Source organism: Merops nubicus, unplaced genomic scaffold (assembly GCF_000691845.1).
Source record: "Merops nubicus isolate BGI_N331 unplaced genomic scaffold, ASM69184v1 scaffold38153, whole genome shotgun sequence".
Classification (NCBI taxonomy): Eukaryota; Metazoa; Chordata; class Aves; order Coraciiformes; family Meropidae; genus Merops; species Merops nubicus.
The window spans coordinates 24,202-36,290 of NW_008598902.1; the positions used below are offsets into that span (position 1 = coordinate 24,202).

The window sequence follows — 12,089 nt, forward strand, 5'->3', positions numbered from 1 at the left end:
GCTGTGGGAAAACTGCAGAAAGGTGAAAAGTATAAAATGAAAGCCTCTGTTGAAGACAGGGTTTCTTAGTAGCTCAATAATTCAGGAGGGCAAACAACAATTTGGAGAGGCATAAAATCTTAAAGGAAAAAAACCCCAGGGAGGCAAGTTAGTCTAACCCTTCTCCTGCCTGCTGGCTGCCTGGCTACAAAAGACTATCCAAGTGCCTTATCAGGGTGCTATTTATATTTACCCTAACAGTTTGTTAAATCCACAATGTCTTTTGTGTGTAGTAACCAATTCATAGTTACTTTCTACTTTTCCATTCTATATATCTTGCTTGTGGAATCTCTTTGTGCCCAGGTGAAGATGCCCTATAAAGCTGGTTCAAAAGAGGGGTACTAACCATACGCCTAGTATAAAAGTAAACAAACAACAACAAAAATACCACGATGACAGGCTTCATCAGCTCACAGCAAAGCCCACACTTTTCAGTAGCTGTACATTAGATTTCCACGTGAACACCATCACTGTGTTTAGGGCAAGCGTTTGCTTTTAATTTCCTGAGCTACTTAATGGAGGGTTGTTCCTCGTGCTGTTTGTAGAGAGCATGTGCCATCTAAGCTTTTTTTCTGTCACCTCAGAGAGTGGATAGTTGCTGAACTGTACAAAAGCATTGAAACATTCTTGCCCTCGTTCCTTTTGACACAGAAGGCAAATGTTCCTGTGTATGCCATTTTGCTTGCTACATGACCTATTGCCAGCATCCAAGCACAATAGACAAATTTAATTTTTCAGCATTATGAAACAAATTTCACTGAAGGAAGGAGAATAAACCAAAATATGCTGAAAAGAGAGAGAAGAGGAAAAATTAAAAAGTGCATTACAAGAAACTTGTATTTACTACTAACAGAACTATGTAGCATCATGCAACTACTTCAAATAAGCTGATTTACACCACACCAAAAATATTATTTCTTCTCTGTAGAATAAAGCCTTGAAAGAAGAAGCTGATCCATAAGATTCTGAAAGAAGCAGCTGATGCATAAGATTTTTATCATCTTCACCATATCTGTAAGTGGAATGAAAGGACCTGTTATTTAGCTGAGTGGCACTTTGCTTCTGATGTGAAACATGCAGCTTCTTGGTGATTTCTCTGAGAACGCTGCACAGTCCTTGAGGATAAAAGACATTAGCTTTGGGCTCATTAACTTGAGTGTAGTTTTAGCCTGTGTGGTCCTCCCAGGCAATGCCAGAGCTTGCGCTGTACGCACAGCACAGACAGGGCTGAGAAGCGCTCAGCAGGTCTCTGCACATTTTCAGAGCACAGTATGCTTCATCAAGAATTTTATTAAAATATAAAAGAGGTTATGAGGTTAGCATTTTCACTGTTTAACAATGCAGAAAAAACAGTACTTCTGTTGTACTGCTTACAGTAGTTCTTTACCTAGACTTCTAAAACCTGTCCATCAAACCTGATTTCTGGCAAACTCAAAATATCACACTGGATGAAATAAAATGGCTTTTTCCTTCCAGCAATTAAAATTTGAAAGAACATTTGTTTTCAGGCTAAGTTTCTAGCTAAGCTTTCTAGCCCTTTTAAAAAACAAACCAGAAGACACAAGTGGCTGGCTGGTAAAGAGTGCAGCAATCAATCAGGGTCTTTGATGAGCATCTGAGAGGGAACAGGTTGCACAGCAGAAACCCTTGTACCCACCGCAGGAGGAAAACAAACAAAGAGAGGGGCCTGTGGCATTCTGCACTCTTCTCTTCATATAGCTGCTTGAATGCTTTTTTGTATTTGAGGCAATTTAGAATTTATTTAAAAGCTAATTAGTATTTATATACCTGAAAAATAAATATTGTCAGCTCAGAGGAAGGCTGCAAAATGGATAAAGCTGCAAAAGGAGATGTGTCTCCAGCTCTGACCAAACAGTGGAGGTGAATCCCACCACCTACATTTGATTCCACTACACACACAGATAATTGTTAGTAAGTGACTATCCTCAATTAAACACGCTTTGGGGTCCTTCTTCGAAATAGGTGAGGACACTGGCCTACCTAAACAAACATTTATTTAAGAGAAAAATCTTCAAAAGTGCTTAATCAGCACAGTAATACAAGGGCTTAATTAAGCTCACAAATGCTGATGGATTTAGGGTGTCACCCCTTCACAGTTACCTAGGTCTGGCTTGCTCCTCCTTCATGCTAGTTATGCCTCAGAAAGGTTTGATCTTCTTTTCCCCCTTTCCTGGTGGGTCTGAAACCCAGCTAGAGCAGTGGGCTGATCTGGAAGGCCACAGGGCTTCCCGATCTCCACAGCTGACACAAGAGAAGCACTGCCCCTTCTGGCAGCAAACCTGTGAGCTGAACCTAAGCCAAAATGCATTTTCTGCTAGTGGCTGAGAATTTGCAACTCTTGATAGAAAATGCTCAAGCACAGGTGCTTAAAGTGAGGAATGTATTCTAATGGCTTCCTTCAGGACAATCCTGACTGCCGGAATGTGTTGTTGCACAGTAAAAATCCATCAAAATCTCTCTTCTGGGTAAGTAGACACGTTCTAATAGGATACTCCTCCTTATAAATTGTCTGCAGCCATACAATTTAGAGCAAAAATGGGACCGTTATCAACATCCTTGTCTAAATTCTCACACAGTATATACCGAAGAGACTCAATCCAACTATTTCGGCATCAGGCTTCTGTTCCAGGCCACAGTCAGAGCCCTAACAAACTCACATGGCAGGACTTCAAACAGGCCCTCTGCTCTCCTCCCCTGCAGGCAGCCAAGCTATTTGCAAACACTTCCACACATCTTCCTGCCTCTGAGAAATGTAGGCCAGCTTACCACAAGCACAATGTGTGAAAATGCTTTTTAAAAGCCCAGCTGCTGGCCTGTTTTTCATAGACAAAGAGTGAAAGTGCTTTTAAACGTTCTCCGGCTTTCCACTCGATAAACCCTCCTCTTCACAAAAGGAATTTTCCCCTTTCTGGGATGAAAACCACCTGGACTGTCTCCCCTGCCCCACCAGGTAGTTGCTCTAGCACCACTCTCATACTACCCTCACTAAGGTTCTAACCAAACCATAGTACTGGATGGTAAAAAAAAAAAAACAAACCACCAAATACACCCTCAGCTGTGTCTGCTTTTAGATTCTAAATATTTCCATGTATTTTTAAATATCAACATTATCCTTAAATGATTCTTAAGTTAAAAACTTGGAAATTGAAAGGGGTTATATTTGCTTTCATACAAGCAGTCAATCTAAATTCATTCCAATGAGATGAATAAGCAATACTCTGCTACAGCTAGAGCAGAAATTCCTCAGAAATGGGGGATTTAAAATGCGTGTGAAAGCTACATAAGGTAAAAATGAAGAAAAAAAATTAAATAGAAACCATAGATATTTCCTTGAATAATGCTCAGACTTTAATCCATAATTAAAATCCATGATTTCCACTATACTGTTCAAAGGTTTCAAACAAGAATATCACTCAACAGGAAAAATAAATAAGAATTTAATTTAAATTTCAAAGTTGCCTACCTGGGACTAAGATGGTGAAGGAATTTAACCTTCTTTCTCATTCAATCCCAATTTTGTTTCACATTCTTTGCAAGTATGATGACAATGCCTACAATATTGAACACAGATAAAATATTCAAGAACTTTGCTGGATTTCTTCTAATACAGCCATATAGGAAGCTGGCAAATATTCTTGAAGAAGTAATATCTTGCCTACATTCTCCAATTTTTGTAATTGCTTTATGGGCCATAAACTACCAAAGTTGACATCTAAACGTCTCAGCCAATAAAACTCCATTAATTATTATTAACTACCATTTTGAGCAATCGCCAAAACATAATATGATTTTCTAAGCAGGAAAAGACAGTCCTTGACATTGTACCAATGAATAATGAACAAACAGATTTTGGAGCAAAGCATACAACACAAAAGGGGAATGAATAACCACCCTGTGTAACACCAACCGAGGACAGTGATAGTTTTCTTATGTGGGGGAGGAGTGGAAGTAGAGACACACGTGAACCATGAAGAAGCTTCCCATATCAGCCAGGGATTTTCACAGGCATAAAAGCTCACATTGCTCTGAGGGAAAGACATGGACAGACAGAGGAGAATGATTTTCTGGATAGGATTTTTGGAGATGTATTTTGTGAGCAAAAGGTACATATAAGAAGCCATAAAGAGAATGAAAATTAGTACTGGCAGTTGGAGGGGGAGCTTGGAAGAGCAAGCACGACTTGACAAGCAAGAATACTTTATGTGAAGATCTGAAAACTGTGACTAAAACATGGAGGTGCCAGGTGACAGAAGGCAACCATTGAGATCCACCATATGGTTAGAGCTGCAAAGTGTTAAAATACCCTTCCAGTTTGTGCTCTCCATGGTTTGGCATGACAGTATGAGGATAGGCAAAGCCACAGAGGAGGAGGCTGGCATGTGGGTTGAGACTGAAACTGCTGTTAAAATATGAGGATAGTGTAAAAAAAAATCTGCAGCATATTTGGCCTGATGTATGGTACAAAGGAAAGCCTAAAGGGCTGAAGTGGTGTCATGGATGATTGTAAGACACTTACAGGCACAATGCTAGATGAAGAGAGAACTATTAATTGTGCCATCCCACTCAAAAGTACAATAACTCCTTTTAAAGTATGGATTTCCTAATAATAGGTATTACACCACATTTAATTTGCATTTTCTGAAGAATATTTAGTTGTTTCTAAGACTGTCATATATAGCCTAAGAATATGAGTAATACCTCATGACCTGATCACAGAATTTAAATTCACTTTTGCCATATATACATTTTACTATGTTGTAGACTATTTTGATCTAGGATTAATAATTTTAATAAGGACAAACCTTTTTTGTGGTACAATACCAATTTCCTGGAACTTTTTTTGGCATTCTCCTATGTATGACATCTTTCCAATGGCAAAACCTAAGATGCCAGCAACTACAAAGAGAGATGACAAAACATGAGACACAGCAACTGGTCCAAGACAATGCATGCAGGAAAAGGGTACCATATTCAGCTGGAATGACAAGATTTCAGCTTTAGAGGAACAGATCATAGGGGGAGCCCCCAGTGAAATTAATTCACCATGTCAGCACTAATTTCTCTTGCCCTTGTATGCACACCACAGTGTTTTTCTAACGGTCCCAGTTTTAACACTCTCTTATCTGGGTTTCTAAGAAGCTAGAACTTCATCCTGCCATACTATTGCCCTGGGGCTTCCACTCATTACAGAATCAAAGTGCTACTTCAACAACCTCAGTTTTCTCTTGAACTTCTGCTAAAGAGGGAAGCAAGTTCATTTCTTGCCATTTAACAGCCACTTTACTGTACTGTACAGTTTCTGTGCTTTTATTTGTTTTCTTTATCAATTCATGGTCATGAATTAGTTGACATCAAATATACTACATATGAAAAGGAACATACTAGTTACTATTTTATATATTATATTATAGTACAATGACTCCATGATACCATAAGCTGTGTGATCTACTAGGCATGGATGATCAATAAGGCTGAGATTATTTATAAAACAAAGGAGATGCTGGAGTTTTTACCAATTTGAGAGGCTATATTAAATAAATATAAGCTGAAACTGAAAATTAAAAGAACATTGTTTTATACATGTAAACACAGCAGAATTCTGATTCCAAAAACCACTGTAGTAACATCTTAGAAAATAGAAAAAGGAATAGTTTGAAAAGAAATTCAGAGAGATGCATCTAATGTCTACATAATATCTGCAAATAACCTTTTCTTTTAGAATTGTGTAGAACTTACTTGCCATCTTAGGTAATGCACCAAATCTTGGGCTTGCTGAGAAAACACCTACAATAAAAGGAAATAGTCAGAAAGTTTTTTCACTTGAGGAACTCAGCAGCACTCAAAACCAAGACAGTATTTTTCCTACAAGCTTTTGCATTTCTGAAGGTGAAGACTGGAAGACTGTACAAAAAAAAAAATTAGAAGTCCACTAACTGGGATTTAGGAACATCATGGAACACTTTCCATTCCACTAGTTCTTAGTGCATTTTTTTGGGGGCAAACCTAGGGTCATAGGAGGAAAAAAAAAAATCTGGCCTTTGCAGGATTCAGTCCACCCAGGAGCCTGGAGTGTAAATCAGCAAATCAGTAAATCAGCAGGGCTGCCACTGGTGACACCTGCAGAACTGCAGGAGGACGAGATAGTGGCTTATGTTTCAGCACAAACCAACCTTGCCAATATAATGGCAACCCAAAATGTCTTACTCAGGGTCCAGCTTCTTGTGCTGCGAGCAGTAGACCCAAGGAGCCCATTCTTCAGTAATCTTCTGTGGCTATTGATTAGACTAGTGTTAAACTGTACCACTGGTATTTAGCCTCCTCCTCTGGAAAGCAGAGATCATACATTTTGGCCTTAAAGAGGAGATTACAATGTGCTGCATAAGAAAAGCAAAATAATATCTTTAGCTTTTCCTATCAAAATCCACCTTCTCCCAGTTAATGCCAGGAGTTGGGACCGTTATGCTTCTCAGAGTGGGTGCGTCTGGCTGAGGAGTGCCATGCTGTGGAGGAGGGCTCCACACAGCAAGATGACCATGAAGGGAGTGAACACTGGCTGCACTGTTACTGCATTCAGAGTGCTAATGAGGCTCAGAAGCTCCAGCTTCTTCTAGAGCCAGCGTACTGCATGCAGGCATCAGAGAGGAGTGTTCAAACAGAGGAGCATTCAGCCCAGTCCAGTCTGTGCTAAGTGCGAGGGCCTTCGCCCACTGGCATCTATGCAATTTTAAACTGGGTCTCTCAGGGGAGGAAGGAACAAAACTGTTGTTTGTTTCTAAAGAGCCCTTCCCCATGCAATTGTTGTCACACAATAACGACTATTTCAGATGGGCATCTGTTATTTCACAGCTGATTACAAACATCTAAGTCTATGAGAGAGAAACTGAGAAGAGTACCCAGTGCCAGAGGCTGACATCTGAGCCGCTGAGACAACCCCAGTGTCCTTCCTATCACTGCTCACCCTTTTTCAGATGTGTAAGCCTTTGCCTTCCCTCACATGCTCTCCTTTGTGCCTTCTCTTCTGGTCTGCCTGCAAGCAAACAGGTCAAGGGTGCAAAGGCCTCAGCCATGCATCAGCCTCTTGTGGTATAGCACAGCTTTTAGGTTTTCTACTCTAGTTCTCCTGGTCAACTCAGTAAAAAAAACAAAAAGAATGTGAGGAGGAGGAAACATGGTAATAGTGGCTGCAACGAAACAAGTGACTTGCAAGCACATAGTGAGAAAAGGCTGAGCCATTCCACCTCCTCCATTTACTCTCTCCCACCACCCATCTCTTATAGCCACTGGATTCTTTTCTGCTTCTTGCTTCAGGCCTTGCAATTTTTCTGTCCTCCTACCTGCCCTTGCTCTAACTGGCTGCTGACACAGGCTGAAGTCTTATTTGGTCCTGGGGGATACACCCACCTTAGCAGCCTTCAGGGTAGATGCCCTTCAAGCTTTACCCAAAACGTTCACCTCAAACCTCATTACACATCAGGATGCCCAGCAGGGAAGCTCCAGGTGCAACGTGTAGTACCAGGCTCATACACCACAGAAACGGACTACAATTCTCTTTTGTGTTAGCCTGCAGATCACAAGCCATCTCTGTAAGCTCTCTGTCTCCTCACTTTGGCAGTATTCCTTGTTCCTTTGCACCAAAGCTGTATTCATATTTGTACATGGTCACTGTAAAAACTCTGCCAGCATTTTTCAAATAAACCAAAAGTTAGAGCTACAGTACCCAACTCTCTTGCCCCTGCTCAGGTTGTATGATGCCCTGCTCTACAAGCAGTTCCGTGAAGACTCGACTCAAATACATGTGAATGGTGACAGAATCTAGTCTTTGAATTCCTGAATTCTCTTTTCAGTTCGTGTTCTTTCAAAGGAATAACTGTGGCAATTGCACACATAATGATCAAATCACTAGAACAGTGATGGTGAGGAGTGAGAGTAATCCTGATCTTGAAAAGCAGCAGGCTTTAGGGAAACTTGCACTTCAGTAGAAATTCCAGAGTCTCAACTTCATAACTTAAGACCATCAAGTATTTTTCATATTTACCTTTTGATACTAAGCCCTGGGTGACAAGCATGCTTCCAAGAGACAAAGGAAGAGCTGTAAAGATAAAAATGAGGAAAGTATTTGTTATCAGCCAAAAGGTGTTGCCTATTTGTTAAATACATCACTCTTCCATATGTTAAATGTTTTATATGTTTATAATGTTAAACACATTACTCATCTTCTAAACCTTACCTTTGCAATACTGTCTCAATCACCTGGTTACATCTGCTCATTCAGATTACTAGCTCTTCAAAGTAAGGATGTGTTCACACAGTGCCAGGCATCAAGAATCCTGTAGCATCTGGATCTAATGCATTATATATATATTTATTAAATAGCTTATATAATCTGAATATATCCTCAGTACTGCAACACCAGCAATGACAGCAGCTCCAATTAAATGCTGAAACCCTTTTCAAACTTCTCCTTTTCAAAAATATCCAACTCAGAAACAAATTGACATGGTGGATGTAAAAGGCACTATAACACTAAGCAACTAATTTTTCAGGTATCCTAACACCTAAAGAATTTCACAATCCCAAGATACATAGCCATGTCTGCCTTCCATTCAAAGGCAACAATAAGTATGCAATAAAGTAAAATATTCCTAAGGTTGTTTTAGTAATAGACTTCAAGAATACAATCATTAAATAAATTAATAAATTAATTTTTAAAATTAATACTAAACAACAGCATAATTCAACCACCTTTACTTATAGCAACTACAAAAAAAAATTCAGTTAACCCTATAATAACATATTGCTGAACTTAAAATCAGGTGACAGAGTTAACCTACAATAATATTCCAACCAAACCCAATGTTTTACAATAAACATCATGGCATTTTACATCCAGTTTTGCACAAGTGAATCAAGAAGTCATTCTCAGTACGATGAGAAGAATTTTGGATCATCTACCTCTGTACCAGAAACTTTCCCTTTTGCATTCTTCACGGATCCTTGCAATTTCTCCAGCATTGTGAATTTGTGAGGTGGGACAAAAGAACATGGGCTGAAAGGATGAACACAGGTTAGCTTATTGAATTTAATCTCATGGGAAGAAAAAAAAATCAATTAAAGAAGACAAATTATTTAAAAAACAAAGAAAATACTAAAGCCAAGCAAACAAGCAAAACTCCTTCTTCTGTTGCTTGCAGTGTGATTAAATACTTGATACCTCAATAAAGAAACAGAAAGAACTACAAAGGTTTTAAGTTAAAAGCACTCATTCTGTTGGTCTGTACTTTCCTAAAATAGCTCAGCTGCTGCTTACGCCAGAACTATATTGTTTTATTTCTATTAGCCATTTCTTTCTCATGAGCTACATCACCTTTCTGGGAGAGAAATGACAGGAAATCAAGGCAGAGTGGTAGTTTCTAAAAATGAAGCTCTGCCCCACACAGAAGTCAGTGTAAGTTCAGCAAGAGCAGACTTTGCAGATATTGGGAAGAGGGTCAACAAACTCTTGTCAGATTCCCCTAACTAGCCTAACTTCCTCTCGGAGCAGTTTAAATACATTCATGGCATGAACTGAACTCAACCACACTGCCTCCTCCTTCATAATAATTAGCTTGACAACAAACTTCTTTTAGGCTACCAGCAGCTATTTTTTTTTCCATTTTGATTGTGAGTAAATGTGACAGGATTCTCTCTTGCATTCTACTATCCAGGGTATTGACATGTGGCTATAAGTAGATTATTTTTCTTTCTTTAAGAGTTTACTCTATTATCAGTGTTAGCACTTGTAGTACCATTATTGGACTTCTGAAATACACAGGTGTACTGGTTTTGGCTAGGAAAGAGTTTTTCTTCATAATAGCTGGCATGGTGCCATGTTTCAGACTTGTGACCAAGCCAGTGTTGGTAACACAGGGATGTTTCAGTTACTACTGAGCAGTGCTTACAGAGTCCAGGTGTTTTCTGCTTCTCAGCCTGCCCCACCAGTGAGTAGGCTGGGGGTGCACAAGAATTTGGCAGGGTGCGCTGCCAGGACAGCTGACCCTAACTGGTCATCCCATACTGTATGATGTTGTGCTCAGTGATAAAAGCTGAGGGAAAGACAGAGTCATAATTAAGTTAAAATTAATTGAAATTACAACATTTTTCTGTAAAAAGACATCTACAAATGTACTTATTCTTGAAAGCAAAACCAGACTTTGTGGAACAAGCAGTGCCTTGGGAAAAAGAGCACATGAGTCTATGACAGAATTCTACCTCATTTTATGCCCAACTGATCCATGGGTTTGTAACCAAAATAATGAAATGAACTTATTTGCCGTGGACACACATTTCACATTTTAGCTAATCAATATCTCAGTACTTCTTCAAGCACGGCTCCTACTAAAGTTAATGGTGGGGCTGCTTGGGTAAACAGCGGAGACCCGACTCCACTCCAGGCTCTAGAGAACCACACCAAACTGGTTTCACAGCGGAGTCACAGCAAACACAATGAAATACAAACAGGCTGAGTGAAAGATAAGGAAATTAATGTCAAGGCCATAAGTGCACCAACACGCTTTGCAACCTTTATGCCTCCATACACACCCTGCCAGGAGTTTAGCTGCTTGGGCTCAAAAGTCAGCTCTAACACGGCACAGTTGTGTAACACTGAATTAGACTGCTGTGAAAATAGTGAACCTTGGACAAAGAGCTGCAAGCAGCTTTGTCCAGGGCCTCTGCCCTTTGGCTCAGTAGCTGCTGTTAAGCTCAGGCCCTTGCCTCACTGTGCTGTGGGCCCACCTGTACCTGGCCTCTTACCATGAGGATCCCTGCCTTGCCTTGCTACTGACCACCTGGCTTATCATCAGTCATCCCTTACTCCTACGGACTTGCCTGGCAGTCACTGGGCTGACTGTTGGCTTACCCCAGTTAACATCACTGGATCTGCTCTGCTCCTTGTTCTGGGGTACTGTGGGACTGTGCTCCTTGTCCCCTGAGGTCACAACCCCTATCCACCTTGCTGTCACTCATGGCCACCAGGCCACCTTTCCTTGCAGATCAGCCCCTTTTGGCTGATCTCTGGCAGTGACTGGTTAGTAACAAGGTCATACCAGATATCAATTCCTTCTGGTTAATCACATTCTTATAGCATAAATTGGTAAAATCAGAACCCCTGTGAGCAGCTGATGTCTCCAGCACAGGAGAACACTCAGTTGCCCTCCAGAAAGGCAGGCCCTTGTGCGGCGCTGTTCCTTCCTCTCCTTCTGAATACACACACAGCACAGGCACACACACACATCTTGACAGGAACAAGCTATGCTGGACCAGTACTCAGTCAGGACAGCTCTGCCAGTTTGTAACTAGTTTAAAAAGGATAGTATAAATCAGAGCCCACTGTCTTAAGACTCAAAAGCTTCTAGCCCTCCAAGTGTAGTGAATCAGGAAGAATAACACATAGCCCTTTCTGCTCTTCATTTTTAAATTTAAGCCGACATCTGTTTCTCTCTGCAATAAGAGTGACCAATGCAAAATCCCAGTCATCCATTAGCATCATAAAACAAAGGAGGAAACTCAGCTTACCCATCTAGGTTGCATTGGTAGAGAACTCTTGAGTTTCTGTTGGGTTATTTCAGAAGACATTGTCTCTTTCCTTGTACTCCGCTGCTGATCTGCTGCAGAAATGTATGCGTTTTATGCTTGGCTATGTCTCTTTCTGCTCGGCACAAAGGTAAAAAGCCAAAGTATCACATTGATACTGCAAGTTCACTGTTTACCTAGAAGCAGTAATGACCAAGTTGAAAGGAGTGTATTTTTTTACAGTAGATAGTGTCCAGTCACCTGATTATATACACTTACAGCACAAGGTATCACTTATTAGCAATACAGAGCTGGGTGTAGCCTAATTCAAACAGCAAACTCAGTAAGTACAACTAGATGCTGGATCGTGTACTGCCACAGCACTCTCGATCATGAAGAAATGAGACCAAATATGAGCAGGTCATCCAAAATCCTTCTAGTTTTCTATTGTGCTGGACCTGAACAAAGCCTTCGACACT

At 40.4% G+C, this 12,089-nt stretch overlaps 1 protein-coding gene across 1 annotated transcript; it reads right to left on the reverse strand.

Moving 5' to 3' along the window:
- Positions 1–3,547: 3,547 nt before the first annotated feature.
- On the reverse strand, positions 3,548–11,673 carry OCIAD2 (OCIA domain containing 2). The gene is made up of 6 exons (XM_008937211.1): positions 11,614–11,673; positions 9,013–9,106; positions 8,096–8,149; positions 5,797–5,844; positions 4,863–4,956; positions 3,548–3,611 (listed from the first exon to the last, which is right to left on the reverse strand). The coding sequence occupies exons 1-6, from the start codon at positions 11,671–11,673 to the stop codon at positions 3,548–3,550; spliced, it is 414 nt and encodes a 137-aa protein (XP_008935459.1).
- Positions 11,674–12,089: the final 416 nt, after the last annotated feature.